The sequence below is a fragment of the Pseudorasbora parva genome, chromosome 5 (genome assembly GCF_024679245.1).
Source record: "Pseudorasbora parva isolate DD20220531a chromosome 5, ASM2467924v1, whole genome shotgun sequence".
NCBI classification, from domain to species: Eukaryota; Metazoa; Chordata; class Actinopteri; order Cypriniformes; family Gobionidae; genus Pseudorasbora; species Pseudorasbora parva.
In genome coordinates, this window is record NC_090176.1 from 43,854,737 (window position 1) to 43,873,394 (window position 18,658).

The following is an 18,658-nucleotide window of genomic DNA, read 5'->3' on the forward strand; positions in this document are numbered from 1 at the left end:
TATATCCCATTCCCTTTAAAAGCCAGTTGCGCTTTCTGTTTGCACCATCGTGAATTCCTTATTTACATGGCGGATTTTGCGAGTGGAAAGACTAAATGCTTCTCTAGAGAGGAATCCTTTTATTTGTAATATTTAAAAATGTGCATCCCTGTATGTGTAATAAGCAGACTGCATGCGCGTTGTGTAATAACGCCCCTCAAAGAAAATACAGCAAAACACTGCAAAAAAACTGCGCTATTGACTTTAGACCAGGTTTTTGTTGGTCAATGGCGCAGTCATTTTCAGTTGCCTCAAAATAGCAACGTGCCAACAATGTGCCTGATCACACCTTGTTTTCAGACCAGACCACCCATGGGCAAACAATTTGAAAAAAAAATGCATTTGCTATTTAAACAGCGTGGTGCTGGACGTGAAAATTATAACTGCGGCCCATTGTTTCAAAAAAGCTTTAGAGACAATGCATGTGCCTACATTAAAATTTAGAGTGATCTGTTATCAGAGGTGACTGTGTCCAAGTTACGTAGGGAAGTTATTTCAGAAATGTACATATAAAAAATCAAACAGTTAACTTACAATGTATTAATTTAAACAATGCTTTCATTTAAGGTACACTCTCAGAAAAAAAGGTACAGTTCTGTCACTGGGGCGGTACCCTTAGGTACAAAAGTGAAAAGGTACATCTTTGTGGTACTTTGAACCCCTAAATGGTACATATTAATAGCTTAAAAGGTACATATCAGTACTTTAAGTGTGCATATAAGTACCTTAAAGGAACATAGTAGTACTTTAAAGGTACATATTAGTACCTTTTTGGTTTTGTCCCTTAGGGTACCACCCCTGTGAGAGCAATGTATACCTTTTTTCTGACAGTGTAGAAACAATGAGCTCATTGAAGTAACAAAATGATGTGTGAACTTGGACCACAAAACCAGGTATATGTATACCGGGTATATTTGTGGCAATGGCCAACAATAAATTTTATGGGTCAAAATGATCAATTCTTCTTTTATGCCAAAAATCATTAGAATATTATGTAAAGATTAAGTTCCATGAAGATATTTTATAAATTTTCTAAAGTAAATAAATATGTATAAAAAATAAAATAAAAAGTTTAGTTGTAAAAAGCATTGCTAAGGATTTCATTTGGACAGTTTTAAAGGTGATTTTCTCAAATGTTTCGATTTTTTTGCTCCCTCAGATTCCAGATTTTCAAGTAGTTGTATCTCTGCCAAATATTGTCCTATCCTCACAAACCATACATCAATGGAAACCTTATTTATTCAGTGTTCAGATGATGATGATAAAAATTGACCTATGACATGGTTTTGTGTTCCAGGGTCACATTTGGACATATAGAGAGCACTGGTGCATGTTGATTCAGGGCTTTGCTTCATCTGAAGTCCCGCAGGAGTTGGGCTCATAAGAGGTCTCATAACTAAACTAGAGCTGACGGACTCGCTAGTAACCTCATGGGCATCTCGAGATAAAACAGAAAAGCAAATGCAAAATAATTAGCGTAGCTGCTGTTCATAACATTAAACAAAGATAATCATGTGCATTTGATCTGATATAACTGGAGTACAAGGATATGAGATGCATTATGTGAACAATTAGCTAAAGTTATTGCTACCACAAATATTATCAGGAAGCCTATTCCAGAGTTTAAGAGCCAAATACAAAAAACAAGTTGACTTAGATATCCTACCAGAAGCCCAGAGGTTGGTGACCTTAAATAGCATAATGGATTGTGGAGGAATAGAAGATTGGTTAAATACACATGAGCTAAACCGTTTAGGGCCTTATAGGTCAGTAGCAATACTTTGTAATTGATTTCACTGTAAAAAAAAAATATTTAGAAAAAAAGTTACCTGGTTGCCTTCAAATTTTGAGTTCATTGAAATTAAAATTGAGTTATTTGATATTTTGAGTTTCTATTTATTAAACAAAATTCCTTCATTGTATGGAAAAACCAAACCAATAATATTTTTTACAGCGTTGGAACACTGTAAACTATTTTTGTTGGTTTAACTTAAAATTTTGAGTTTATTGAAATTAAAAATTTGAGTTGATACAATGAAGGCAATTTGTTTAATAAATAGAAACTCAAAATATTATTGTATCTGAACCACATAAACATTTTTATAAATCTTGAAAATAGCACAATTTGGCATGTGTCACTGCGTCATCAGAAATAAAACACACAATTACCCAATATGCTTACAAAATCTTTTAATAATATTTTAATAAAGGTTGCCGAATCTCAAAAATGTTCATTGTATTAACTCAAAATTTTAATTTCAATTAACTCAAAATTTTAAGACAACCAGGTAACTTTTTTTCTAAATAATTTTTTACAGTGTAATAGCTAACCAGTGTAGAGATGATAAAATTGGTATTACGTGATCATGTTTTTTTTTACCTCATAAGAACTCTAGTAGCTGCATTTTAGACTAATTGTAGTGGCAACACTTTAGAATAATGGTCCATCATCGAAACGAGCTTGGAATAAGCAGGATAAGGCAGAGAGGCATGAGAATGAGCCAAGGTCCGATAGTTCTTGAAGAGTAATTAGTGATGCATTTTATGACCACGTTGAGATAACAGAGAATTTATAACAGCTAAGGGGCGTTGTTAGGCACGAGGCAGATCAGACTGCCTAAAACCTGTTATAAATTCATTGTAAACCTCAGCTTCACAGGGCTTATTGCTTTTATAAATCAGTTAACATTACCACATACTCAATACAAATGTTAAAGCCAAAGGGAAAAAAAATGGGGAAAAAAGCCTTCCTTCTGCAAAAAAGTCCCTGATCATGAACAGCAACTGAAGTCCGATATTATGCCATTTAATCTCTTACACTCAGGGCCATTTTTTGGGATTTCTGCCTGGATTTGTCCTACCCAAATAGAAAAGCTTCTCACACATACAGTGGTCTAGGTTCAAAACGTTGGTGTCATTTTACAGGAAACCCTTTAAAGTTACATAAAACACTGCTAAAAGTGATAAACATGTAAGTATATGTTGTGTAAGCTGTAATAACCCCCCCAAAAAAGTCTGCGCTTTTTTCTTTTTTTTCTTCATAAATTCATTTTTGAAAGTGTGTAACTCAGGCCCTGTGTGCTCTAGGAACCTGCAGACAGTTTGGGCTGTTTCCACTAAATTACAGAAAATAGTGGAAAAAAGAAGTTTGTCTGTGTCATTTTGTATGCCAGATTTACTCAAATGGGTCTGCCCCTCCCCCGCCCCTGCTACCCCATTCCACCACCCCCTCCCACCACCATATACAGTGATATAAATGCAATATTCCAGTGTCATTAAATTAATTATACATGCTGGAAGCAGCCCAAAGTGTTTGCAGGATCCTAGAGCATACAGGGCCTGAGTTACACACTTTTCAAAAAAATCTAAAAGCGCCTAATTTTTTTTTTTTTTTTTTGGGGGGGGGGGGGTTATAACAGCTTAGACAACATATACTTAAATGTTTATCACTTTTAGCAGTGTTTTATGAAACTTTAAAGGGTTTCCTGTAAAATGACACCAACATTTTGAACCTAGACCACTGTATGTGTGTATGGGAAGCTTTTCAATTTGGGTAGGCCAAATCCAGGTGGAAATGACACCAGAGTAATTTAGTGTAAATACATTACTTTGTCTAAAACAAATGCCAAAGTGATGCATATCTCCAGAAAGAAGAGACTCTAAGCTTTGGTACTACATATGACATCATAGCTCCTCCACAGACATTTAAAATGGAAAGTATATACATGACGATGTCATTCCCAACCCTGTACAGTGTCCTCGGAGTTTAATGGCGGTACACTCAGTAGTGAAGACTTTTATATTAAAAGGACTATGATCACGGGAACAAGACACAACTGACCAGTGCTTTGATTAGCGCTGTCAGCAGTTAGAACTCAACCCCTTAAAGGTTACTTCAGTGATTTAGCACATGGTTTTGTATCAGTAGAAACCCGGGAGCAGTGTTGCCAAGTCCGTGGTTTTCCCGGAAATGTTAATTTTTGTAGGAGACCCTGGCAAAAAAAACATATACACAGCAAAAACTCCAGTGTTAAATGAACTCTCCTCAGAGTTTATTTGGCTCCACACTCAAGAGTGTTAAAAGTAACTCTGAAGAAGTGTTAAAGGTAATGAGATAATTAAGAAATTATTTGATTGATGATTGACCATTAGTGATGACACCTGATGATAACAAGCAGAATCACTGAAGGAAAGAGTCACCATTTTTAAGTCACCATTATGGAGACCAGTGTTTGCTTTAGTTGGGCTCTTGACCCTTGGCTTTTTAGCATTAGTTATTTTTTCCGGCTGCTTTAACTTTGTGTTTGGAACACACATTTTGGCAAAGAAAGCACAGAGAAAATCTGTTCAGGAGTTAGTGATGTTTTGATTAACATAATCATCATTTAGTGACTGGATCAACTAATATCATACTGACAAAAATTTCTAGCTAAATGGGGCATGTATTGATTTTACGTTATTAATTACAACAGCTCTGTGAAATTAATAAGGTGAGATTCTGCACAAAAAAAAATATTTCAAACTACTTCGTTGCGTTAGACACTCACAGACATCAAGAATCAGTGTATGAATCTCAACAATGGTGACAAACAGCATATCATATACACAGATCAACTCTGAACATCACAAAACAAGCTACTAAAAAGTCACATAAAACAGCAAAAAGAAAATGGTGAGAATAGAAAGAAACCAATAAATCAGTTCATCTTATAATTTCAGCATGCTGCAATGCATGCTGGGAGCCATGGGTGAGTTTTGATTGGTGCACCCAGAATGCACTGCAAAAGCTTTTTTTGGCCACCATTGTTGAGATTCATATGCTGATTATAGATGTCTCTGTGTGGCTAAATGACAAGAGATTCTAACCTTTTTTTTTTTTAGAACAATAATTTTTAATTCCTCTGATTTGATTGTAAACACCAGATCTTATGCTGTAGAATCACAGAGCTCCTATAATAAATAAAGTAAACCTAACTCAAAGATTAGGCTCTAAATTACATCAGTGATTCAGCTCATGATGATTATGTCAAAACATAACCATCAACACTTGGTCACATTTTCTCTGGACTTGTATGAATGCTTTAAAGCAGCCAGACAAAGACTAATGTTATAAAGTCAAGAGCCCAACTAAAGCAAACACTGGTCTCTATAATGGTGACTTAAAAATGGTGACTCTTTCCTTCAGTGATTCTGCTTGTTATCATCAGGTGTTCATCACTAATAGTCAATCATCACTTAATTAATCTCTTAATTATCTCATTATCTTTAACACTTCTTCAGAGTTACTTTTAACACTCTTGAGTGTGGAGCCAAATAAACTCTGAGGACAGTTAATTTAACACTGGAGTTTTTGCTGTGTATTTCACCCCCCGGAATGCACCCCCTGTCCCAAAATGATCGTGCTCTCTCCACTCTATAAATGTAATCTGCCTCCTGCTGTGTTTGAGCTGTGACTCTCGTTCGGCTCACTCACTTGTTATTGAACAGACACGTTCAGTTTTTATTTGTAGTGTCTGTTCTCTAACTGATCTGATTTTATGAAAATGAACACGGTGGGAAAGTGATCCAGTAATCCAGTAGCGGTGACTTTAGGAGTGGCCTTGTAGGTCAGTGAAGCAAGTGCATTCTGGGAGTTGTTGTCTTTCAATCCCAGTATGACAAATATACCTTTTCTGTCTTTTCTCAGTCTAGAAGACACCAAATTCGAAAATAATTTCACATTTCTACTATATTAATGACCCAGTTTAAATACAAAGCTTAATGCTAAATCACTGAAGTAACCGTTTAACTGTTAAAAAAAACAAGATATCGCAGTGGACATTCTGGGGGATTAAAAATTTCACATTTAAAGAAATGTAGTATTTGACCATGTCTTACATGTATTCAAATGTTAAACCTACAAACAAGTAAGCAGTATTGCATTGGAATTCTTGAACCTTTATTACTACACTAATTGTAATATAAATAATATAAATATTAGAAGAAAAATATGTTAAGTATTACTTAATGGACCATTAGTGTGTGTGTTTGCATGTGTGCGTGCATGCATGTGTGCGAGTGAGTGAGTGAGTGAGTGAGTGAGTGAGTGAGTGAGTGAGTGAGATAGAGAGAGTGAGATAGAGAGAGTGAATCTGACGTCATCGGAGAAGGAATGCTGCTTTCAGACCAGAAATTACTTTTCAGATTTTTTACTGCAACAAATAATTTTTCCACTATAAAGAACCTTTAGATAAATGGAAAGGTTCCATTTTAGTTAGGTTCTGCATGGAACCAATAGAAAACTATTTGTGATGATGTAATATCTTTTTTTCTTTTCTTTTTGGAGTGCTTTGTTACTTTGTAGCTACAGTTTCTGCATTTATAAACAATGAAGAAATGGGCATTAACAGTAAGTCCCTCTGTTCGTTTCCCCCTTCAGGAGATGACAAGCAGACTACAGGAAATCAAACAGAGGTGAGTACTCTAAACCAATAAGAGAGACAAGAGATTAACCCCAGCACTTAACATGAGCATTAGATTTGATCTTCCTCACTCCTGTCTCCATCATCACCGTATCAGACATCACTCAGTATTCTTTTTCAGCTGTCTTAGTGGACGTGGTGGTATGTAAGCTAAGCCTCCGGCTGCTTCTCTGCAGAGCTCTCCATGCTAAGATGCTCAGCCTTCCTGCTAGATGGATGGAGCTCTGATGCAGTTGTCATTGATTACCTGCTGGAGCAAAGCTCCTGAAATAGTCTGCGTGAAATCAGATCCCCTCTCTCACGCTGTGCTTTTCCACTGTCCACGGCAGGCCCAGAGTGCCCAGCTGTCTCCAGCCCAGAGGAAACAGAGTGTCTATACGCCACCGACCATGAGAGGTACCATATACACCATCTGCATATTGTGACGTTTCAGGCTCTTACGTAACCATACACCATCTGAGTCATTCCTGTTATGCAGTACCTTTTGAGCTCTAAAAAAAATTCCATGTGCTTGTGTCGTGATTTACGGTAGTATATCTATAAAAGGATACTCCAGACTTTAAGATCAAAAGGCCTTGACCAAACTCAAACTTTTTAATTATAGTTTGATTAGCATTGAGAGCTCTGCAGAGAAGCAGCTGGAGGCTTACTTTAAAAAAAAAGAAGAAAAAAAAAGATTATATTTATACAATAGAATCAAAATTAATATGATGAACAAAGTGATGATTAAAAGTTAGCATACATTTCATGTTTTTCTACACCATTAGTAATATTGATATTTTCATGCTCAAACCAATTAATATTTATAATAAATATAATATGAATATAATGTTTCTACAAATAAGCCGTTTTTTTATATTTAATAAAATGGTTATAGTAATTAATTGTATTTCAGCTAATTGCCAAGGGAACATCTCTTTTTTTTATTAGTTTAACTACAAAAACTCAATCTGAAAAAAGTAACATTTTTAAACACAACAAAATTATTAAAACTAAAACTAACACAAGAAAACTAATTAACTGAATACAATTAAATAAAAAAGGAAAATCTAATTTTTTTATTAATTCTAATTATTAAAAAAAACTATTAAAATAACACTGTAATATTCAGAAATATACATAAACCTTTTTCTTACTCCATACATGTATACTCCATGTGTGAGTCCAAATTCCATGTGTGTTTGTGTGCAGACTTGAATAAACCTCATCTCAATTTAATAGCTCAGAACATAACAGAATTATTCAAATAAATTGTTAATACTTAATAACTAATAATGTTTTAGCAAAATTATGTCACTTCCTGGAGGATTATGTAATTAATGGAACCTTTTTTATAAGGATTTTAAAAAAGATTGGTGAAGAATGAATATGACACAGAAAAAAAATATATAAACTAATTACAATTATAAATCTCCATGTTAGAAGTTAGTGATTTCATGTTAGAGGTTAGTCCATCATCTACACCAATAATAACATCAGCTCAAAACTTCTAGAGAAAATTGTGGGAAATTAACTTATTTATTAAGCCATTTCAATCTTTAAAAAAAGAGACGGTATTAATGCAATAAATGTAGTGCATAGTAGGAATGATCTGTATTTGCCATCTGTGTGTTTGATCCACAGTACACTTACTTACTCAGCCATGCCATCTTCTCCATTAACATTCACACTACACATATTTCACTGATGGAGGTGGGGATTTGCATCCAATGACCCACACATGCAGCCCACTCAACAGACTACTCACACTGCTCGTGCTTATGGATCAGTCGCTAATATTAACACAGATCCTCCGCTCGAAACCACGCACACTTTCAGAGGTCCAAAGTCTGACAGCACTAGTGAATATGTGTCTGTTTTGCCGTTTTTTCCAGCATGAGTTACGAATGATTGAAAGAGCGTGTTGAGCTTCATTGGAAGCAATAACGTGAGAGTCACAATGTCATAAATGTACTTTTTTGATTAGTGGCCTATGCATTTAAAACATGTCTTATTCAGAACATTTCCTTAATATTGTGTTTATTTCCAGGTTTAAATTAGATTTTAAATCCCAGATTTTCAATGCGGTCTCAGACCTTTTTAACCATGTATAGAAAGATATATAAGACAATAAACTACTGCACTTGACCATCCATAGTCCTTAATTAAAAAGCATTTTCATTAGAAAATCTTTTATTAGCAGTTTCTTAATTCAAAGTAAAGACTTTAGACTTTTACACATATCAGTACTAATAAAAAGCTTTTCAGATTTTATTTAATTCAAATGTTTGATTGTTTAGGTTTTTCTTTTTTTAATCAAATAGCTAGAGATCATTTTTTGTTCACTCCTTCCTGATTTTCAGCTGCACTGATTTTATGGTGACACTTTACAATTAGGTCTCATTTTTTAACATTACTTAATGTATTACTAGCTAACTATAAATAGTGTTTTTACAGCATTTTTTTGTTTTGTTTTTTTGAGAATGAATAAAAAAATACTCTTGGTCATTGTTAGCTCATGTTAAAGTGCTATTTTAAATGCTGCTAATTCTATTTTGGAGGTCTCCTCGAACCTCTCCAAGATCACCTTTTCTTGGATTGGCCCAGTCTGTTGTGATTGGTCTAAATACAGCGCATACCAGAAATGAATCGTCCATTACCATATCTGAATTTCAGCTCTGGATCTTCCTCAGCACTTGATACATGGTGATGTGAGCAGTAACGCTGGCATTGGTCTTAACGTCAATTCGAGATTGAGTCCTCATCATTTGCAAGTGCATGCAAAGTGGATTTGCTTTCGCAGTGCAGAAAACTGTTTTCTGTTATCATGACAGCAGCCATATCACCCTGCAGCCCAAGACTGGTTTCCCACTGAAGCTAAGCAGGGCTGAGCGTGGTCAGTACCTGGATGGGAGACCAACTGGGAAAACTAGGTTGCTGCTGGTAGAGGTGTTAGTGAGGCCAGCAGGGGGGGCTCACCCTGTGGTCTGTGTGGGTCCTTACACCCCACTATAGTGATGGGGACACTGTAATATAAACAGCACGATTCTTCAGGTGAGGCGTTAAACCGAGGTCTCTCTGTGGTCATTAAAAATCCCAGGATGTCCTTCGATAAAGAGTAGGGGTGTAACCCTGGCATCCTGGCCAAATTTGCCCATTGGCCTCTGTCCATCATGGACCCTCCTAATAATCCCCATAAACAGACTGGCTTCATCACTCTTTCTCCTCTCCACCAATCAGCTGGTGTGTGGTGGAGGTTCTGCGCAACATGGCTGCCTTCGTATCATCCTGGTGGATTCTGCACATTAGTGGTGATTGAGGAGATTCCTCCCTTCTAGTTGTAAAGCATTTTGAGTACCCAGAAAAGCGCTATATAAATGTAACAAATTATAATAATTATTATTAATTATAACATGTCAACAACATGACCAAATATCTCCAGGCCTCGGCTACAACTGCAGTGCTTCAGGGTTTAAAGTAGACATTGTTCACAGGCTGCCAGTGAAGACCATAGGCAGGCATTATGCACATCATTACGCATTTGTCTCAAACCAGCAAGTAAGACTGGAATTATTGAAATTGGTTCTTTCTTTTGAGAGAAGTGAATTGAAGATTGTGAAATTTCTGGATAATGTGGTTATCAGTCCTTAAACTTTGCAGTGTGTATGCAACCACTGTTTCTCTTATCTTGAGGGATGTCCGCTCCAGTGAAATGTGAAAATCTTTATTTGTCTCTTGTTATCAGTGTTAGGGGTGGAATATTTACACTGTGCTCAAATTATTAAGCAAGTGAGCTATCAGTAGGATTTTAGTACAATTGAGATTCAGATTTTAGTTCTTCAAAGAAAGTGTTTGTTTGTTTTTCCTCCAAAACCTTTTAGATAACTTCATCAATCTTTACGTTTGTTACATTTACATTTACGCATTTGGCAGACGCTTTTATCCAAAGCGACTTACATTGCATTTTAAGGTGCACATTGTACATTGTTAAATGCAATATGCGGAGGAAGAAAGATCTTTCTGAAGATAAAAAGTATGGAATGCTGCAATGTTATGCAAAAGGCATGAAAACAATTAATATTGTGTGAAAATTTGGAGATTATCAAACTATCATGTGCGAGTCATTTACAGCACAAGAGAACTCGGTCAGATAAAGCCTTATTAAAGAAAAAAATCAGTCAAAAAATTATTTTATTGGAAGGACAGCTATAAAAAAGCCACTGTTGAGCAGCAAACAGGTAATTGAAGCTGCTGGTGTCTCTGGAATCAATTTAACTTAAATAAACCTAGCAAACTATTGAACAAACCTGTCTGAGATTGATACCTAAAATTATATGACAAAAACAAATGATTTCTTTGAAAAACTAAAAGCTGAATGTTTATTGTACTGAAATCCTACTATATGTCACTTGCATAACAATTTGGAACACGGTGTCATTGTTTTAATGTTTTCATTTTGCCCAATTAATGGGGCAGTAAAGAGCAGAAAATGACCCAAGCAGGATTCAAACTCACGTTGTCTTCACATAAGTGCCACTGTGCAACATGCTGAAGCAGGTGCACTGCCCACCAGGCCACGTTTGTGACAAAGTAGAGGTTTTAAGACAATGAGATGGAGGAGGGAGAGTGGTAAAGTCCGCCTCGCTGACTCATGGACAAGGCCATTTCCTGGCATGGACGTGCTAAATTCACATTAGCTTGAGCTATTGATTGAAGTGGGGGGAGGAGAGAGAGATACATCATTCTAGAGAGATGGCCTCAAATGGACAGCCTGGCAGAGCAGTTTTCAATGAACACTCAGCATCCTTTTGGTCGGTATAGGGCAGAAACGCTAAAGCAATCTGATTTGCGGAGAGGCCAAGCTTGCATGCTGTGCTGGTGTGGGCTAATCGTGGTTCAGTGGTGTCAAAACCTCATTTGTGTAAGTAGAAATCTTCTGTCTGTCCCTTAGCCAGGGATTCTGAAAAGTTTTGAGAAGATTGATTTAAATTGCAGCAAACTCCATTTAAGTGGTGAGCTGAACTCTTTCCAGGATAAAACTAATGAGTGTATGTAGCGCAGACTTTTTATTGGACTTAATAGCATATATATATATATATATATATATATATATATATATATATATATATATATATATATATATATATATATATATATATATATATATATATATATATATATATATGGGTACGGAAGACCCCCTTAATTGTTTCAATCTTTGTTATATTGCAGCCATTTTCTAAAATAATATAATTTCATTTGTTTCTCATTAATGTACACACAGCACACCCTATATTGACAGAAAAACACAGAATTGTTGACAATTTTGCAGATTTAATAAAAAAGAAAAACTGAAATATCACAACGTCCTAAGTATTCAGACCCTTTGCTGTGACACTCATATATTTAACTCAGATGCTGTCCATTTCTTCTGATCATCTTTGAGATGGTTGTACACCTTCATTTGAGTCCAGCTGTGTTTGATTGTACTGATTGGACTTGATTAGGAAAGCCACACTCCAGTCCTGGAAATGCCTGGAGAGCTCAGAGACAGAATTATGGCAAGGCACAGATCTGGCCAAGGTTACAAAAAAATCCTGCTGCACTTAAGGTTCCTAAGAGCACAGTGGCCTCCATAATCCTTAAATGGAAGACGTTTGGGACAACCAGAACCCCTCTTCGAGCTGGCCGTCCAGGCAAACAGAGCTATCGGAGGAGAAGAGCCTTGGTGAGAGAGGTAAAGAAGAACCCAAAGATCACTGTGAATGAGCTCCAGAAATGCAATCAGGAGATTGGAGAAAGTTGTAGAAAGTCAACCATCACTGCAGCCCTCCACCGGTCTGGACTTTATGGCAGAGTGGCCTAACGGAAGCCTTTCCTCAGTGCAAGACACATGAAAGTTTGCTAAAAAAACACTATAAGGACTCCAAGATGGTGAGAAATAAGATTCTCTGGTCTGATGAGACCAAGATTAAACTTTGTGGCATTAATTCTAAGCGGTATATGTGGAGAAAAATATCACCTGTCCAATACACTCCCAACAGTGAAGCATGGTGGTGGCAGCATCATGCTGTGGGGGTGTTTAAGCTGCAGAGACAGGATGACTGGTTGCAATCGAGGGAAAGATGAATGCAACCAAGTACAGTGGTATCCTGGAAGAAAACCTTCTCCAAAGTGCTCAAGACCACAGACTGGGCCGAAGGTTCACCCTTCAACGAGACAATGACCCTATAAGCACACAGCTAAAATAAAGAAGGAGTGACTTCACAACAACTCTGTGACTGTTCTTGAATGGCCCAGTCAGAGCCCTGGCTTAAACCCAATTGAGCATCTCTGGAGAGACCTGAAAATGGCTGTCCACCAACGTTTACATCCAACCTGACAGAACTGGAGAGGATCTGCAGGAGGAATGGCAGAGGATCCCCAAATCCAGGTGTGAAAAACGTGTTGCATCTTTCCCAAAAAGACTCATGGCTGTATTAGATCAAAAGTGTGCTTCTACTAAATACTGAGCAAAGGATCTGAATACTTAGGACCATGTGATATTTCAGTTTTTATTTTTTAATAAATCTGCAAAAATGTCAACAATTCTGTTTTTCTGTCAATATGGGGTTTAATATGGAGTTGGACCACCCTTTGCCACAATAACAGCTTCAGCTTTTTAAAACTTTTTAATAATTTTTGACCATTCTTCTAGAAGCGCATTTGTGAGGTCAGGCACTGATGTTGGATGAGAAGGCCTGGCTCTAAGTCTCCGCTCTAATTCATCCCAAAGGTGTTCTATCGGGTTGAGGTCAGGACTCTGTGCAGGTCAGTCAAGTTCCTCCACACCAAACTCGCTCCCCCATGTCTTTATGGACCTTGCTTTGTGCAATGGAGCGCAGTCATGTTGGAACAGGAAGGGGCCATCCCTAAACTGTTCCTACAAAGTTGGGAGGATTAAATTGTCCAACATGTCTAGGTATGCTACAGCATTAAGAGTTCCTTTCACTGGAACTAAGGGGCCAAGTCCAACCCCTGAAAAACAACCCCACACCATAATCCCCCCTTCACCAGACTTTAGACTTGCCATAATGCAGTCAAGCAAGTACTGTTCTCCTGGCAACCGCCAAACCCAGACTCGTCCATCTTTACACCACTGCATCCAACGCTTTGCATTGCACTTGGTGGTGTAGGGCTTGGATGCCGCTGCTCAGCCATGGAAACCCATTTCATTAAACTCTCTATGCGCTGTTCTTGAGCTGATCTAAAGACCACACAAAGTTTGGAGGCCTATAGCTCTTGACTCTGCAGAAAGTTGGTGACTTCTGTGCACTGTGCAACTTCACAGCATGCACTGACCCCACTCTGTGATTTTATGTGGCCTACCATTTTTTTTAAAAAAATGCAGTTGAAATCACATTGTTTTCTGGCTTCTGTGGAATCTTATTTATATTTAATTTGCTTAAATTAGTTACATTTAATTAACTTCAAAGCTACTGGTAGACCTTTGTCAAAATAAATGGGATTTTTGCTTCTGTAACTCGACTGTTGTGCTCTATCTCCATGTAGATCATAGTGTTTCTATTTTGTTAGCAATTAGTTTATTAATTTTGAATTCCTGATATAGTTATTTCTCGTTTTGTAGCTTGATTTGATTTTTGTTTAGTTTTCAAGTTTTTTAATTATGGTAGATTCTGTCTTAAACAAGGGAATGTTGTTAAACCCTTTTTAACACTTTGGTAAATGATGTCATTGTCTTTCTAGATGAGTATGTTGTGTAAATGAGTAGTGTAAGCATTAGGCATCATCATAAGGTTTGCAGATGAAACCTTCTGAAAGCTCTTAAGATGCTTTCAGACCTGCTTCATGAGAGAGCTATCAGCTTACAGTGCATTAGCTCGCTATTCTGATCCGTCACCAAAAAAAAAACGTGCTGTTGATGAAAACTAGGGCTGGGCGATATATTGAGTATTTATATGATCTTATTTTGCATATTTGCATAGATTTTACTGATGATATAAAATGAAGCAGCATTGTGAATATGATGATCATTTTAATGAGATTACCTGAAGGCATGTCCTGATTTTGCTGAGTTAGAAACGTTCCTCTTATTTTGTTCATCCTGAAACAAAACTCTTGTCTGAAAATTTTATCTGAACCATATCCATATCCATATCCCTACCCCTAAACCGAACCCTACCCATAAATTATTCCTAAAATCAGAGGGAAATTATAGGTGAATAACACTGATGTAGTAGCATCCCTGTTTGTAAGCCTAAACTTGATATAAACTGTAAACCTGTCTCTCAAATCTGATTGGTTGATTGGAATGTTGTTCCAGGGTCAGCAAAGATGTTGATATGTTGACCTTAGTGAAATCAAGTGAGCTGTGGACGGCAAGCTACTTGAAGAGCTTGTCATTAGACTCATTTTACAAACTTTTATTGTCTTGTGGCTCACTAATGTGCACAAAACTACATTAAAAATTGGAGAGTTTAAGATTAAGAGTTTAATTTTAATGAACCGATACAAAACAATTCAACTATTCACTTTTCATTACTCAGAAATTTTGATGGGGAAAAATATTCTCAATAAAATAGCAAAATTATCTGTAAAGTGTTTTTTTTTTTTTTTTGCTATATTTCCCAGCCCTACACCCAACTGATGAAACAAGCATATTTTAAAAAAAGTTTATATAAACACTTTTAATAAAACACTCTCCTTTTAGTTAAAACTACTTTTTGGTTTGAGGTATACATAGCATGCATACATCTCGTATTCATTTTCCATTTCATAGCCGACCGTTGAGTGTACTTTGGTTCATGTCTTACATTTGGATGGGGTTCAGAAGTCTCACTGTTGCGCACATCGCACGCCTGTGCTGATAGCCTGTGTCCACTGTGTGGCGCTGTGCTGTGTGTCCTGTGTTGAGTGCAGAGCTGCAGCTGGTGGTGGAGCAGCACTTTCAGAGGCAGGAGCAGCAGGAGGCGGGGCTCTCTGACAGCCCAGACACGCCCAGTCCAATCACAGCACAGCATTTTGCCAACGAAGCTCAGTGGGCCAATCACAACAGCTCAGAGCCCAATGGCAATGAGCCTTATGTCAGTACTGAGGGGCAGCCAGGCAGCAGTGGGGCCGGGGGTAAGTCCAGAGATAAAAATCTGGGAAGGGACGAGGTTAAATCTCTGGGGAAAATAAATCAATAATTATGGAGGACTGAAGTACTCTAAATTAAACAATGATACCAATTAACAATTAAATAAAATAATAGTTTAATGGTATTATTCATAAAGATGTTAACTACTTTTTCCGAAAACTATACTGAATGTAATTAATAATTAGGAAAAATATTTTATTAATATGACCGAAAGTATGTGATTCATCCATTAGGAAATTAGCCTCTTATTAGCCTTTCAATTATTTAAATGCAGTAGTTTTGTGTAAGTGGATAAACATTGTTTATAACAAAACACATTTTTAGTTGTGTTATGAAATATTACTAAATAAATCTAAATTTAGATATTTAATTGTCAATATTCTTTTAATGTATCATGGCAAAATAAATGGGTACCTTTATTTTTTTTATTGTGTTCATTAATACAAAATAAATTGATACATTAATTGTTATTTATTTAATAATTGATTGATTGTATTACTTAATTTTGAGTGCTTTTACCCTCCATGAACAGTCTCTTGGTGCACAAGCATGTAGTAGAAAAGCTGATTGATTGGACGGAAGATCTGCTGGACTTTACTGACAAGACTTTTTTTTGTCTCTGTCTCTCCTCCACTTTCATTTAAAATTCTCATTCTTTTTTCTATTATTATTTTCAATATTATTATTATCCATTGTTTTGTATATTCATATGCAGGAGACACAGCAGACACCTCAGGAAGTGAGCAGAAAAACTTGAGCAGTCCTTCATCTGTCTCTCGATAGCCGTAATAATGTACCTGGCGCACCGTAGACCCGTCCCAAACATTTACTGTCCCCTCCACTCTTTGGAATAAGAAGACGTGCTTTCTCTAAATACATGCACTGTACTTTCTCAGCTCTTTCTAAGTTCACTTCCAGTCATGACGTCCTTTAGTTTTATTTGTGTGAAATGTAATGCTTGTTCTTCACTTTGAAATCTGTACTGAAATGATCTGACCTGTTTGTTTTTCTATTTGATAAAATGGCGTTTGAAATATTTCCAATATGTATATCTGTGGCATCAGAAATGCGGGCCGCATATTTTGGCACTTTCAGATAAGTTGTAACATTTTCTTTATGGGTATTGGTTCACTTGTAGAAACAATGAAATAAAACATTTTTTGGAGCTTGAAATAAAAAAAGAAAAACAAAGAATGATGTAAATGATTTTGAGTAAGCTCTCTTTATCTAATGTTACTGTTATTTTGATCCTTCAACTCCACCTCCAGACTGTCTCATTCTCAGATGAATAAATGAAGGCTGTACTACAAAACATGTCACGAGGCTTAAGGGTGAAGTATGTCATTTCTGTGCAAACTGATAGCAGATAGTGTAGAAAGAGAAGAAAAATAACTGGGGGAAAATCACATCAAGCAAATCCTGCATTTCAGTTTACCTTTTTGATTAAGGTGTCACCTGTTTTTTTGTTAGTTTTTTTTAGAATAGGGCTATAGTGCGTAATTTTATTTTTATTTTATTTTTTATAAATGTTTAACGTTTGTGGTGAAAAACAACATTACCCATAATGCTTTACAAAAAAAAATCCACCAATTAGTCAAATTAAGTAAAACGCACCTTAAGAGATCTTTAGCAAATAATGTAACTGAGATTTCTCTCTCAAAATACATATATGTATATTTTGCAATAAATGTAAAATATATTGTTTTTATATACAGTATAATTATTTTGTTAAATGAGTAGTTTTCTATTTCTCTGTCATTTAATCATTCGTGTTATTGTAGTTCTTTCCCTCACAAATGCCATTAGGTATACTGTCTGGTTTTCAAATACATTTTTGCTTCAAATAAAAGCTTGTAATGTTATGATTCACCGTTGGCCTGGTTATAACAATTTAACAAATACTTTTTTTTAAATCCCTATGGAGAAATTAATGGACAAAATACTTCCGGAACCTTTTGATAGTGATAGGGATTTGATTGCTGAAACAATCTTGAGCAACTGGAAATGTTGGTCTTTTCCCAGTGAAATAGATAGGCTTATTACAATATTTCTGCTGTTCTGTTTGCTCAAAAATGACACGCATCACCCTTAAGAAAGGCACTTTTTGTAACCCCCTAATTCTATTGCATCGAGATGATCGCTATCAAACTTTGAACTACTTTAGTCTTTAGTCAACGGGACCTAAAGAGGTAAGTCAGGACACACTGAGGCTGCTGCATGCGGGGACTTATGCTGTGTTCGTCCTGCAGGTAGAGAGCACAGTGATAACCAGCAAGAGGAAAGGGAGAGTCATCATCCTCCGAGGCTCTCTCAAAAACACCTGGACACACTGTCAGAGGAACCCGGAGATCTGTCACCACGACGCAAAGACACGCCGTACCAGCCCCAGCCCCCATTCGTCCCTGGTAGGACCAGATCATAAGCACATCATTCTGCCATGGGGAAATGTGACATATAGGAGAAGATTTCACTGCGATTTGCAGATTATGTTGATTTGTTGTTCCTGGAATTACCAGATCAGAAATCAGATTTCAGGGTTATGTTTTGGGTTAAGGTCTGTTTACATAATATTTTTTATTCCATTACTTCCATCCATATGCATATGAACTTTAGCCTGAGAATTCAGAAAATAGCTTGACCAAAACAAATTCAATGCCACATATACAAAGCAGACAAAACGATCATCACTTCTCATGAGTATTTGTGTGTATTTTTTACATAAAGTGTGGTTTCATATACACGGAAACATACATATTGACAGCACTAAAGCATATTTGATTTATGTATTGACAGCACTGTATTTGATAGCACAGTGTAAGCGCAATAAGATGTGAAAGAGAACTTAGTCTAATACTCACATGACGCGCAGCTTTCTGTGCGCGTGCTTCAGGTGTGTGCGCTCAGAAAACCATATATCAGAAGTTTAGACTGAAACGTCTTTAAAACGCATAAACTTTAATGATGTCACATGAGTGTGTCCATGATATAGATGACAATCTAAACAGATGTTTTGATCGTTTTTGGCCGAGTATCTGAGGCA

At 36.5% G+C, this 18,658-nt stretch overlaps 1 protein-coding gene across 2 annotated transcripts in view; it reads left to right on the forward strand.

Annotated features, from left to right (window-relative positions):
• ppp1r1c (protein phosphatase 1, regulatory (inhibitor) subunit 1C) overlaps positions 1 to 18,658 on the forward strand; it is a 44,420-nt gene that overhangs the window by 21,979 nt on the left and 3,783 nt on the right. For both annotated transcript variants that reach the window (XM_067444446.1, XM_067444447.1), the window contains 5 exons: positions 6,458 to 6,492; positions 6,830 to 6,896; positions 15,399 to 15,602; positions 16,334 to 16,357; positions 17,868 to 18,023. In XM_067444446.1, the coding sequence (XP_067300547.1) occupies positions 6,458 to 6,492; positions 6,830 to 6,896; positions 15,399 to 15,602; positions 16,334 to 16,357; positions 17,868 to 18,023 (486 nt within the window). The remainder of the gene's footprint in view (positions 1 to 6,457; positions 6,493 to 6,829; positions 6,897 to 15,398; positions 15,603 to 16,333; positions 16,358 to 17,867; positions 18,024 to 18,658) is intronic.